A 14,327-nucleotide genomic window follows, 5' to 3' on the forward strand; every position below is an offset into this window, starting at 1 on the left:
TTCGACCCTTCCTGCCACCCATCAACATCTCCCCATCATCTTTAACCCACCCAATACAGCCATTCCTCTCCCTTCTGTCACCCTTAGAACTCTTTCCATTACCCTAACGTTTATAACCATCATCCTCCATATGCCTTGTCTGCCGAGTCTATTCCTGTTATAGTCCCCACGCTCGCCCTGCACCTCACCCCTCTTATCAGAACCAACTGTTTTATCCGTTCCCATGAATACCCCATGAATACCTCAAGAAACCTTCAGCTACCTTATTATCACCCTGGACCTGCCATCCTACCACACCCCAGTCCCCCTCTCACTGTGACTGTTTCCTCTGCTGTCCAGTACCTTCAGTTCAATCCCCAGGACCCCAATGTCGATAGTACATTCCTGCTCTCTGGGACCATCTCTCTCCCACCATCCCTGCTGGAAATTTCAATCCCCACCAAATAACAGACCTCCAGGCCCAACAATCAAGGCTCTTCCCTCTGTCCCACGTTGCTGCAAACTCACATTCCCACGCTGCCTCCTATCCTGCCCCTGGACAGTTCATCTTCCATCACTAGTCAAGCTCCCTCCCTGCCTTGGACAATCTGTCTTTCTTCCTTGGACAGGCTCTCTTCCTGCCCGGTCAATCTGTCTTCCGTCCCTGGTCAGCCACCCTCCCTTCCACCCTTCCCTTGTCCAGCCTTCGCTCCACTCTTCCACCCTGCCCTCCCCTTAACCAGCCTCCCATGTCCAGCCTCTGCTCTTCTCTTCTACCACTTAGCCTGCCTGCCATGTTCAGCCTCTTCTCCACTCTTCCCCCCCCCTTAGCCTGCCTCCTGTGTCCAGCCTTTGTTCAGCTTGGCCTACCGGCGCCCCATCTGAGTCAAGAGGTTAAGACTTGTGAGAAGGCTAAAGAAGGTTCCTGCTTGGTCGGTGCCTTATTGGCTGACCTTATAAACACTGGGTAATTGAGAAATCCCGGGCGGACTTCTCCGCAGGGGGCCAAATTCGTGAAGGCCGTCGTGAACCTCGGCCGTGTTCACGATGGCCTCGGAGCCCGCTCCCCTCACCTAATTCACCCCCACCCGGGGGGCTAGGAGTGGGCCTCCATTTTTCTCGGCAGCGACTTCGTCACGCCGAGAATGTGAAGTCATCCGCGCATGTGTGGGTTGCCGGGTTGACTTCATCGCGCAGACTGGCACGAACCCGCGCATGCGCAGTGGCCGTCTTTCTCCTCAGCCGCCCGACACGACGTGGTGGCTTGATCTTGCCGGGTGGCGGAGGGGAAAGAGTGCGTCCATTTTGGACGCTGGCCCGACGATCGGTGGGCACCGATCGCGGGCCCTGTCCCCTCCCGAGCACAGTCGTGGTGCTCACGTCCCAATCGGGCCCCTAGATGCCCCAAACGGGAATCTGGCGGCCATTTCACGAATGCAGCGACCAGGTGTGTTTGCCGCCGTCGTGAAACGGGCGTGAAGGGCCGGCCGCTCAGCCCATCGGGCTCGGAGAATTGCCGTGAAAAACGGTGAGTGGCGATTTTTACGAGCGGGGTGGGGGGGGGGGGGGGGGAATCGCGGGGGGGGGGAATCGCGGGGGGGGGGGCCGGGGGGGGCGTAAAAAATGTCGGGGGGCCCTCCCGCGATTCTCCAGGCCGCATGGGGAGCAGAGAATCGCGCCCCCCATCCTTAGGGAAGCAGCTTTTACTCCAAAAGAAGCACGGGGAAAAGAAGCATTCTCACCCCGTAGGTCCTCTGTGGGATATTACAAACGTCTATTCACACTTCAAAGTCGTGGAAGAAGTAAAGCTCGTTAGGTGTACACCACTTATATTTTGTGAATAAATGTGAATATTCTAATTTCACACTGGTGGGTAGCTTAATGTGAAGGGGGAGCTAATTTCTGGTGATGTGGCCTTTTGATGCACATGCATGACATGCTAATACATGCAAAAGGGCTTCACATCCTGTTCGTCAGGAAGCTCGACCTGCTTTAAAGTCCCAAGAACCTAGTTACTAAACTTTATTGCGTTGTCAGGATAATGAGTTTTGGCCTCCCACCAAATTAATTTCCCCACTTGCCAAGCTTTTTGCTGCCGGAGGGACAGGAAGATTCCACCCATCATGTTTGCCCAGTTTATTCCATTAAAATAATTCCATCTCCAACACCTGTACTTGTAAAAGCCTCCACACTTAGGTTAGTAATTCTGGATGCCAGCTAATGCTGCATTATGAACTCAAACCCATTGAACAGTAATCCATTGTTCTCTTCATCAACTCTGCAACTGGAGCTACAAAAAAGATAACAGGCTGGATTCTCCGTTTCAGGGATTATACCCCCACGTCGTCGTAAAAACTGTGGCCTTTCATGCCAGTAAAACTGGCATCAAAAGGCAGCATATTCATAGCCTTGCAGGGGGCTAGCAGGGACCCATCGTGAATCTAGCAGCTTTAGCTGCAGATATCGGCCCCCACACCTCCGGGTCAGAGGCCGCGCATTCGCATGGCAGCGGCCTCCAGCGACCGCGCAGTGCTAAATGGTGGACTCAGATCACGGAGCTGTACCTCCTACATAGTGCACCCAATCGGCTGCGCACCTGACCCGGACCGCCTGCCCAAAAATAGCCCGGTCCCGTATGAGCCCCCCCCCCCCACCCCGGCCATCCGATTGGCCCGTCCCCGACCATGGTGGTCGCGGACTGAGTTTGCAGCCGCCATGCGAATATTCCGAACGGTAGGACCACATTAGATCTACACCGTGGGGACTTCATCCAGTTGGGGGTGGGACGGGCCTCCAGCAATGGCCGTAGTTAGTGGATACGCGGCGCGGCATACTTCCCGGGAACGCTACTTTTTGGGGGCCGGAGAATCGGGGAATCGGCGCTGGTCCCGATTCCATGCGCGAAAGTAGATTCTCCGCCCCGGCACCGGACACGATTTCGGCGTCGGGCTGCGGAGAATCCAGCCCAACCTCACAATTCATTTGAAAACTTCGGAAAATAAAAATGTAAAACAAGTTAAGGCAATTCTGTTTGTGAAAATAGCTGTATCAAGAGGAATAAATAATAATTAACATGTTAGTGGCCTCTATGTGTGATGTATTTTTAACCTTTGTACTAAATTATTTTAAAAATAGCTTAATAGAGTAAAACTTTGGAAGTGTTGATATATATATGAACCATTATGAAAAATTGGGCTAGTTCATTAAATCACTCTGACTGAAAGTGAACTGTTGGCAGTAATTTTAACTTAGGGCCACACAATATTATTATTACGAAAACAAAATAGATTTTACAATGTTTTCCCAGTGGTCTGTGCCTAGAACTGGCATCATATTTGTTTGGACCTACAACTCCACACATGATAACCTCATTTCTGGCTTCCAAGGAAAAGCTGCAGTGAGTTACCTAAGCTCCACTCCAGAATAGACGAAAGTCAATAAAAACAAAGTTACAATGGAATAATGGGGATTGATGAGTATTGCATTTTAGTGCAAACATTTTATAAACAATGTCAACTTCTTGACATCCATTCGATGATATTGAAAATGGCAGTGATTTAGTCAAGAATAGAATTTTATGTTTTAAACTATATTCTGTGCTTTAAATCATTAAATCTCAGTCTCTAAGCACCTTTACTGTTTCCTTTCAGATCTTCACATGCAAAAACAAAGGCTGAAGCAGCAGATCACGCTTCACAGGCTGCAAGCAATGAATCCAGTATTGCGAGGGCGATCGCCAGAGAGCTGTCTCCAACCTTTTACCAGCCAGGTATTTTTATGATTTTAAAATGCTATACGATATTCTGCACATAAGAAAATAACTGAAAACAGAAGTAGATTCTTCCATAGGAAATCAGGGAACTGTTCAAAAAACTGAAATACCAGATTAATATGCTAGAGCTCAATGGGTGGAACAGCACATTCTCCTTGCATGGCTTCTTATCTTCGAAATAAGTCGTGCAGTGTTTTATGTAACATATGATTTGTTTAACAAGCTGTGTTCTCAGAGTGAACAATTAGACTACAAGAGAAAATCCAGGCTTTCCAGATCCTGTTTAGAATTAAAAAGCATATTTATTACTTACATTTAGATTAGAATGAAAATTATCTGCCTCTGAATTATATTTTTCAAAAGCCTTCATGAAGTCAATGGCCCCAATGATTCTGCGGGATGGTAGGGGCTGGAAGGATTTTCTGAAAGGAAACCTAGATGCAAGGGTTTCCCAGATACCCGGCAGAAGTTAACGAAAGAAAGTCTTTGAAATTGTTTTGATTTATTTCCTTAATGATAGCCTGCCAAATTTCATAGAATTTACAGTGCAGAAGGAGGCCATTCCGCCCATCGAGTCTGCACCAGCCCTTGGAAAGAGCACCCTACCCAACCCACACCCCCACCCTATCCCCATAACCCAGTAACCCCACCCAACACTAAGGGCAATTTTGGACACTAAGGGCAATTTAGCATGGCCAATCCACCTAACCTGCACATCTTTGGACTGTGAGAGGAAACCGGAGCACCCAGAAGAAACCCACACACACACACGGGGAGAACGTGCTCTTTCTGCTTGTTTCAATGTTAGAAAGGCAAAGTACAGGGGAATGTGCAATGACACCAATCACTGAAGGTAAGCATGCAGGTACAGCAGGCGGCAAAGAAGGCAATTCATATGTTGGCCTTCATAGCGAGAGCATTCGAGTACAGGAGATGGGGGCATCATGCCAATAAGAGTGCTTCAGCAACCTTCATCCAAACCACTAGCCAGAATTTCTGAGCAGCGCAATGCAACTTAAAAATAAGATGAGTCTCTCTTCAACTGTAACCGGAGCCAGTGGATCACTTTCAAGGTTTGTCTGGCTATACTAGTCTTTTGGCCTTGGCTGGGATTCAGAAGAAGTAATCTCTTGGACTGTGGTTGTTTTTATTGGCTGAACACAAAACAAATTAATCAAGATCCAATTTTACAGTTAAGGTTCCTTGTGAAACCAAGTGGAGCTTAATACTGACACTTTTCAATCCCATGAAGACAGTTCCATGTCAGGATGGCTGCGTGTCCAGGATTTACATACATGCCGGTCATAAATAAACTGTGTGGCCAATGTTAGAACTATCCAGTCTGTATTTTTTTTTAAACTACTACCATTACACCAGCTGTCAACTTGCTGAAAATGGAATTACCTGGCTGTAGACTGCCATTTACTGTCTATTTTAATTAGCGCATCTCCCAATCATAAAATGTATTAAAATGGATTGAAGAATTCATATTTAATTTATGCTTGACATTTAGCTTATTAAAAATGTTAGTCTTTCATTACGCTTATCTGTTCTTTATTAAAATGGTACATGATGGCAATATTCCAAATGCATTGCACCTGTAGAGAGTGCTGTGAACATAATATGAGTCACAATGTTATGTGTCAGGGCTATTTAAAACATGAAATGGAAATTCAAAAGTTCAATCTCAAAGAACACAATCTAAAAAAGCAAACCATCTATTCGGTTAAATTAACTGAATAGATTGAATTGGAACAGAAACAGAAAATAATAGCCATTTGCTTTTCACACCCAACTCGGTGACACGACGAGGCCATTGAGTTTGGCACAAGTCCGAGATGTTATGATCTGTTGGTCGGCGCGATCCAGATTAATAAACTAACGCTTGCGCCTGGGAGACCTCTCCAAGGCACAATTTGGCACTGGTCCACACAAACGTGGACCGGGCGCAACGGCACCAGGGGTGGGGGGAGTCTCCCAGACCATCGGAGGCCCCATGTTGGTCGGACTTTGGACAGGGTGGTACTATGGCACTCTTGTTGCCACCCGGACATGCAGGGTGCCCGGGTGGAACTGCCAAGATGTCAGGATGGCAGTGCCACCTGGGAACTCTGGAAGGGGCACTGCCAGGGTTCCAGGCTGGCAGTGCCAAGGTACCCAGGTGCCAGGTGCCAAGTTGTGCATGCCAGGGATCGGGCCTTGGTGCCCTGCCCTTAAGAGATAGGGTGAGGCTGGCTCAATGACACCCTAAGAGGGCATTGGGGGTGTCCGGAGACCACATTGGGGCAGCTGAGGGGGTCAAGAGATTGAGGTAGCATTTAAAAATGGCCTCCCAATCTCTTCCCGCACTGATTAGCTGAGCTGTGCTTGAAGTGAAATAAGTGCAGCCTCGACGGGGCATTCCTCGCGTAGCCCCAAGAAAATACAGAGTCCCGTTCAATAGTGGTGTCATTCTTGGTGCTGCAGGCACCCCGCTATTCGCATTCAAAACGGAACTTTTTTTTGTAGTTAAATTGTGCGTTAGGTGTCTTTAAGATAGTAAAATATCCCAACATTTGGCTGAGATTAAAGGAAGCCATGCTCAACTCGAGAGAATGTGACATTGCAAACGACAGCCTTGGGTAACTGGAGAAAAATCCAGAAAATAAAATGCTCCTTGACATGAACATCAAACTGAAATGGCCAACAAAACCCTAAAAGTGTTGAACACTGCAGAATAAAACCGAAGCATAGCACAATTTACAAAATGAACCAAACCGAATGTTAAAAAAGTTGAATCGCTCCAACAGAACTGAGGCAAAAGTTTGCGTGCAAGAACACCTCTTCTCATAGAACATAGAACAGTACAGCACAGAACAGGCCCTTCGGCCCTCAATGTTGTGCCGAGCCATGATCACCCTACTCAAATCCACATATCCACCCTATACCCGTAACCCAACAACCCCCCCTTAACCTTACTTTTATTAGGACACTACGGGCAATTTAGCATGGCCAATCCACCTAACCCGCACATCTTTGGACTGTGGGAGGAAACCGGAGCACCCGGAGGAAACCCACGCACACAGGAGGAGGACGTGCAGACTCCACACAGACAGTGACCCAGCCGGGAATCGAACCTGGGACCCTGGAGCTGTGAAGCATTTATGCTAACCACCATGCTACCCTGCTGCCCCTTTCATTTTCCCCTTTCCCTTTGCTTCTGTTTGACTCTGCACAGACAGTGACCCAAGACAGGAATCGAACCCGGGTTTCTGGTGCTGTGAAGTGGTACTAACCACTGTGCTACTGTGCCACCCCATACTATTCAAAGAGGCAGAATGACCAGATATAGTGCCAGGTTCATCTTTATTGGAGCCAATTGAAGATATGAAGACATAAAACAAGTATATTTATTTTACCAATATGGCAGCAAAAGCCTGATGCAGGTTTGTCAGTGGCAAGTCTTTAGGAAAACAGTAAAAGAACATTTGAAGAGTTTTGAAAAATTAATTTTTACAACTTACAACCTGATAAACAACAAGGTTCTGTTTTGATTATCTTTCCATGCTGGCCTGCACCCCTTTTATGCTAAACATCATATTCCACGATTTGGGATGAGGTCACTCCCATGCCAATCTCGAGCTCAGTCTTGTCCTGCTCCACTTGCACTTTCAGTAACAGATCAGGACTTGATGAATTCCAAAGCCTTTGATTCCCATAAAATGTTACTATTAAACCTTTATTCTCTCTTTATCAATGTACAACAAAAATACAGAATAATGGGACTAATCCACAAAAAACTTGAACACTGGAAACGTTGCCATGGTTTAATTATGTGGAAAAATATGTCATCAATTTTTAGCTAATTCAAATTCATTTAAACCATTGGATATAACAATGTAAATCTCCATGTTTGCCTTGTACCAATGTCCTTCTCAAATTTAATACCATAGATATGTATCGAGAATTTTACTTCTGGGAAGATATTTCAGAAGCACTGCAGAGTTTTCCAAAGAAAACCGTACATTTATATTGTCCTTGATTACATTCGGAAGCAACATGAATTAAGTTAATCTAAATCTACCGACACCTTTTCATTCAATTTAAATTTGTTGGTCTGACACATGACAGTATCAAATTACAATTAGATGCCTGTAAACTGGTATATTATGAGGGCCAGGTTCTTTATTTCAGATCGGCAGATGGTGCAATGAACTTTGTTGAGGACAGGGTTCTGGCTGGTGATGGAGGACATTGAACTTAGGGGCAAATAGTTGTTTTCTTGTTCTGCTGCTAAATTTCTTTTCTCTTTGGGTTTTGTATGTTTGTTTTGCACTAAATTTTGGGCCGTTGCTCCGTTTTGTTTGCAGGTTAACTTTGTTCTTAGTGGGGGATGGTGCATGGAATTTTCTTCTTTGTGTTTGTTGTGGATTGTGATGTTTTGCATTTGTACGTTCGAGCGGGGGGGGGGGGGGAGATCAGTTGGGGTTAGGATGCTTGGTGCAATGGGCAGGGGCTATCAGGGCTAGTTGGGGGGGCTCACTCATGGAAGCGCAGTGGGGGGAGCGAGCAGGTGATAGGTTTGTTGATGGGGGGTGGGATTGTTATTGGGGAGGGAGGGGGGTATTGATCTGCTGACAGGGGAGGGACTGGTGTTTGGAAACAAATTGTGGGTTGATGACGGTGGGCGCCTGAGGGCGGGCCTGAGGGGACGCAGGCTGGAGGCTGGCCTATGAAGGGTTATGGTTGATTGGGGAGGGGTATGAATATGGGAAGACCAGGCTGATCACATGGAACGTGAAAGGGTTGAATGGGCCGGTCAAGAGGACCCATTTGTCCGTGCATCTGAAGTGTTTGAATCATAGCGTTTCATACAATCATAGAATTTACAGTGCAGAAGGAGGCCATTTGGCCCATCGGGTCTGCACTGGCCCTTGGAAAGAGCACCCCCACTTAACCCCATGCCTTCACCCTATCCCGGTAACCCAGTAACCCCACCTAACCAATTTATCATGGCCAATCCACCTAACCGGCACATCTTTGGACTGTGGGAGGAAACTGGAGCACCCAGAGGAAACCCACACAAACACGGGCAGAACGTGCAAAATCCACACAGACAGTGACCCAAGCCAGGAATCAAACCTGGGACCCTGGAGCTGTGAAGCAACTGTGCTAACCACTGTGCTACCGTACATCCCACTGTGCTGAAGGCAGACGTGGCAATGCTACAGGAGACACACCTGAGGGTGGGTATTAGACTAGGCTGAGGAAGGGGTGGGTTGGGCAGGTTGTTCATTCGGGTCTAGACTCGAAAACTAGGGGGCTAGTGATTTTGATCAATAAGTGGGTGTCATTTGAGGTAGGGAGCATAGTGACGGACCCGGGGGCGGGGGGGTTGGTATGATAGGGTGAGTGGGAAGCTAGAGGGGATGCCGGTAGTATTAGTGAATATCTATGCACTGAACTGGGACGACGCAGAGTTTATGAGGCGGGTGCTGAGGAAGATCCCGGACCTGGACTCACATAGGCTGATTATGGAGGGAGTCTTTAATACGCTTACAGATCCAAAATTGGATCTGTCGAGTTTGAAGACAGGGAGGGTGCCAGCCGCGGCAAAGGATCTAAAGGGGTTTATGGAACAGATGGGGAAGGGGGGATAGATATATCCATGGAGGTTTGGACGACCAAGAGCAAAGGAGTTTTATTTTTTTTTCCCACGTGCACAAAGTGTACTCCCGGATCGATTTTTATTTTTTCGTTTTGGACAGTGATTTGTTGGTGGAGGTGGTAGATGCTGAGTATTCGGCGATTGTTGTGTCGGATCATGCCCCACACTGGGTGGGTTTACGGATGAGCAAGGAGGGAGGTTAGCGCCCATAATGGAGATTGGACGTAGGACTGTTAGCGAATGAGGAGGTGTGTGTACAGGTGAGGGAGGCTATCCAGGGGTATGTGGAGATACAATGACACCGGGGAGGTTTTGGCAGCAACGGTATGGGAGGCACTGAAGGCAGTAGTTAGGGGGGGAGCTGATTTTGGTACGGGCTCATAGGGAGAAGGTGGAGCGGGCAGAGATGGACAGAGTGGTTAGGGAGATTCTCCAGGTGGACAAGAGGTACTCCGAGACCCCGGAGGTGGGGTTGTTGAAGGAGCGGCAGATGCTGCAGATGGAGTTTGGTCTGATATCCACAGGGAAGGAGGTGGGGCAGTTAAGGAAGGTGAGAGGGGCGGTGTGTGAGTATGTGAAGAAGGCCAGTACGATGTTAGTTCACCAGCTCAGGAAATGGGAGGCGGCAAGGGAGATAGGAAGAGTGAAGGATAGAGGGGGGAACACGGTCTTGGATCCATTACAACAACCCTGCTATTTTCACATCTTTCCAGAATCAGACTATATGTATGTTCCTCTTTATCCCGCTAGCTGTTGGGAGGCCTGTAGTACAACCCCAACATTGTGATTGCACCCTTCCTATTCATGATCTTTACTCATAATGCCCCACTGAAGGATCCCTCCAAGATATCCTTCCTTATCACAGATGGGTTATGTTCCCTAACCAGTAATGCAATTCACCCAGCCTTTCTGCTACCCCTTCTGTCTCGTCTAAAGCATCAATATCCCAAAATGTTAAGCTGCCAGTCCTGTCTCCCCTTTAACCATGTCTCTGTAATAGCAACAATGTCATAATTCCCCACATTAATCGAAGCTCTAGGTTCATCAGTCTTGCCTGTTACACTTCTTGCGTTGAAGCAAACACACACCAGACCCACTGAGATCAGCGACTTCCCTCTGCGTGCTCTCCCTCTTTGCTATATTTGTCTTAGTCTCAAGCTCTTCCATAGTTTCTACACTTGCAGGCCTGCTGCTGTGGTTCCCATCCCCTGCCATACTAGTTTAAACCCTCTCGAACCATATTAGCAAACCTCCCGGCTAGGGTTTTGGTGCGCTCCAGTTTAGGTGCAACCCGTCCTGCTTTTATAAGTCCCACCTTTGCTGAAAAACATCTCAATGACCCACATATCTGAAGCCCTCCCCCAGTCTCTTTAGCCATGTCTACAACTGTAGTATCTCTCTGTTCCTAGCCTCACTTGCACTGTAGCACGAGGACTAATCCTGAAATGACTACCCTAGAGGTGCTTTTTAGCTTCTACCTAACTCCCTGTAATGTCTTTGCTGCTCTTCCTGCCTTTGCCATTTGTACCAATGTGGACAATGACATTTGTCTGTTTGCCCTTCGTTTCAGGATCTCCTGTACCTGCTTAGACAAATCCATGACCTTGGCACCAGGGAGGCAATATACCATCCTGGAGTCTCTTTCATGACCACAGAAGCGCTTATCTGTGCCCCGATCCTCAATTAGTATTGCTCAATTATGCTTTGCCCCCCTCCTCTGTATAGTAGGGCCAGCTATGGTGCCACCGCTCTGACTACTGCTGCAGCTGTCACCTGATGGGCCAACCCCCTCATCAGTATCCAAAAGGGCATACTTGTTAGAGAGAATCATAGAATCATAGAATTTACAATGCAGAAGGAGGCCATTCGGCCTCGAGTCTGCACTGGCTCTTGGAAAGAGCACCTTACCCAAGCCCACACCCCCACCCTATCCCCATAGCCCAGTAATCCTACCCAACACTAAGGGCAATTTCAGACATTAAGGGCAATGTAGCATGGCCAATCCTCCTAACCTGCACATCTTTGGACTGTGGGGGGAAACTGGAGCACCCGGAGGAAACCCACGCAGACATGGGGAGAACGTGCAGACTCCGCACTGACAGTGACACAAGCCGGGAATCGAACCTGGGACCCTGGAGCTGTGAAGCAATTGTGCGAACCACTATGCTACCATGCTGCCCAGGGGGCACAGCCAAGGAGACTTCTGCACTAACTGCGTGCCCCATCTGGCGGCCATTCACCTTTCTTCCTTTAGTTTGGGTGTGACCACGTCTCTATAGCTTCTATTTATGAAGCTTTCCGCCAATTGGTTGCATCTTAGTACCTCCAGCTGCTGCTCAAACCAAATTGTTTCATTCAGTCAGCAAGTGCAGTTGGATACACTTCCCACAGAAGTAATTATCAGAGACGTTGTCAGCATTCATGATTGACCACATGTCGCAGGCGGAACACCAAGTCCCACAAACTGTCATGACTAGCCCTCTGTTAAATTACTTTAATAAAATAAAAACAATCACAAGGACCTACTCACCAATCAGCTGCCTTCTTAAATCCACAGTCAGAATAGTGTCCCTCGCATGTCTGGTGCTCTCCTAAAGTACTGTCTCACTTTTTTTTTGGTTTAAGGAGGAAGGAGGGTTGGGAACACTGCAGTAATGTAGTGTTTGGGGCTATTCCGTTGTTTGGCAGTGGGCCATCCTCAATCTCTTCCAAGTTTTGGTAACTGCATTGATTTCTCCCAAATTGCTTTTCAATACCACCCTCTGGCCAACGTTGTTCCTCCTTTTGAGTGCAAAGGTCCTTCCCCTGAATCCCCTTCCAAGTTGTGGTGACAGCACTGATTTCTCCCAGAATGCTTTTCAGTATTTGGTAGATTGTTTTCCTTAAATAATAACCCTTGTATAAAATATTCCAAATCCATAAATTTGTTGTATAGTTATGGAACAACAAAAACCCTTTGAGATTAGTGCAGAAAATTAAGATTGGGCCATAAATGTGGGCTTTGCCAATGACACTCCTACCTCAAGAATGAATAAAAACAAATGATTTACAATGGCTGTTTAAAAAGGCCTTAGCAAGTACATTCTTTCCTCAGTTATTTTCCTCAGTTTTGATAAGTTGTAAATTTTACTTTACAGGAACCAGCTAAACATGATAATGTGTGACAGCAGTGGGAGTGAGTGTTTAAATCAGGATAGTGATTTTTAGCATTGTGTTACTCCGAGGTACCCATACATCCGCTTTTATTTAGATTATTGACCAAGGAAATATCCCAAGCAACAACTTCCATAGAATCCTCATAATGCAGAATGAAGCCATTTGGCCAATCGAGTCAGCACCAACCCTCTGAAAGGCACTCTATCTAGGCCCACTCCCCACCCTATCTGCGTAACCCCACACATTGATCATGGCCATTCCATCTAAACTGCACATCTTTGGACACTGATGGAAATTTAGCATGGCCTAATCACCTAACCTGCACATCTTTGGTGTGTGTGAGGAAACCGGAACACCTGGAGGAAATCCACGTAGACACGGGGAGAATGTGCAAAGTCCACACAAATGGTCACCCAAGGAATGGAATTGAACCCGGGTCCCTGGTGCTGTGAGCTAGCAGTGCTAGCCACCCTTACATTATATATTTAAAAGACCAAACTAGCAGATTGTAGGATAGTGCTGATTTTCTCACACATTAACTACAGAATTAGAAATTCTCTCTACTTGAAAACATATTCTAGTTTATACCACTGGTTAAATGTGTTACTTTACTTCCAGGAGGTAAATGCTTTTCCAACATCCAGCTCAAATAACAGTGGTCACAATCATTTCACATGGTCGGCTCCTGTGGTTGTAGACTCTTCTCTCGACCAATAGGGCCCTTACTTTGAGATCTCCTTCGCAAGAAGCGGAGCCTCCGTCCTTTGATTGCAGTGAAGATATTCAATGGCCGCAAATCTCCGGTTTTAAAACTGGAATGGTTTCCTTTGACACTAGGAGCGTCGCAAAGGTGTGATTTTTTCACCTTTAGCTAAAATATGCATGGTGGCTAACACACCAGTCAGCCTGCACTTATCAATCTCGGGGCACCATCTTTAATGGGCGCTCCAAACCCAGCCACCAAAGGCAGGTTCTCTGGCTCTCCAGTGAAAATGCTGACAAGGGGAACAGTCCAACCCCTCACCCCCCCACCACGGAAATAACGGGTCACCTCCCCCTCACACACCACACATGCATGAGGGTGACTGGACTCCTCTCAACACCCCTCTCACCATCCCCCTTCAGGCCCCCTCCTCACTCCCCTTCCTCAGGCCTCCACCTTGAGGCCCCACCCCTTGGTATTGACAATGGTACATTGTCCCCCGGCACAGGCACCCTATCGTTGACAGCCTGGCATGTTGGGCTTCGAGGGGGTGTTCAAGGGGATGAGTGCATTGCCCATGTGCCCCTCTGTTATTCCCAGACTGAAGAGAGAACATCCCCCAAGGATCCTGGGGGCTGGGTGGCCTCAGACTGAGGGCAACGGGTGACTTTGGAAATGTTCCCCAGGATGGGTGCCCGTGCATGGACTGCCCCTTCTAGCCCTGGGCAACCTGAACAAATAACAAAGAAGGGCAGCACGGTAGCATTGTGAATAGCGCAATTGCTTCACAGCTCCAGGGTCCCAGGTTCGATTCCGGCTTGGGTCACTGTCTGTGCGGAGTCTGCACATCCTCCCCGTGTGTGCGTGGGTTTCCTCCGGGTGCTCCGGTTTCCTCCCACAGTCCAAAGATGTGCAGGTTAGGTAGATTGGCCATGATAAATTGCCCTGAGTGTCCAAAATTGCCCTTAGTGTTGGGTGGGGTTACTGGGTTATGGGAATAGGGTGGAGGTGTTGACCTTGGGTAGGGTGCTCTTTCCACGAGCCGGTGCAGATTCGATGGGCTGAATGGC

General features: G+C 47.7%; 1 protein-coding gene across 7 annotated transcripts in view; it reads left to right on the forward strand.

The window, feature by feature from the left end:
• jph2 (junctophilin 2) overlaps positions 1-14,327 on the forward strand; it is a 184,639-nt gene that overhangs the window by 140,118 nt on the left and 30,194 nt on the right. For all 7 annotated transcript variants that reach the window (XM_038803221.1, XM_038803222.1, XM_038803220.1 and 4 more), the window contains one exon: positions 3,630-3,748. In XM_038803221.1, coding sequence (XP_038659149.1) covers positions 3,630-3,748 — 119 coding nt within the window. The remainder of the gene's footprint in view (positions 1-3,629; positions 3,749-14,327) is intronic.

The sequence above is a fragment of the Scyliorhinus canicula genome, chromosome 7 (assembly GCF_902713615.1).
Source record: "Scyliorhinus canicula chromosome 7, sScyCan1.1, whole genome shotgun sequence".
NCBI lineage: Eukaryota > Metazoa > Chordata > Chondrichthyes > Carcharhiniformes > Scyliorhinidae > Scyliorhinus > Scyliorhinus canicula.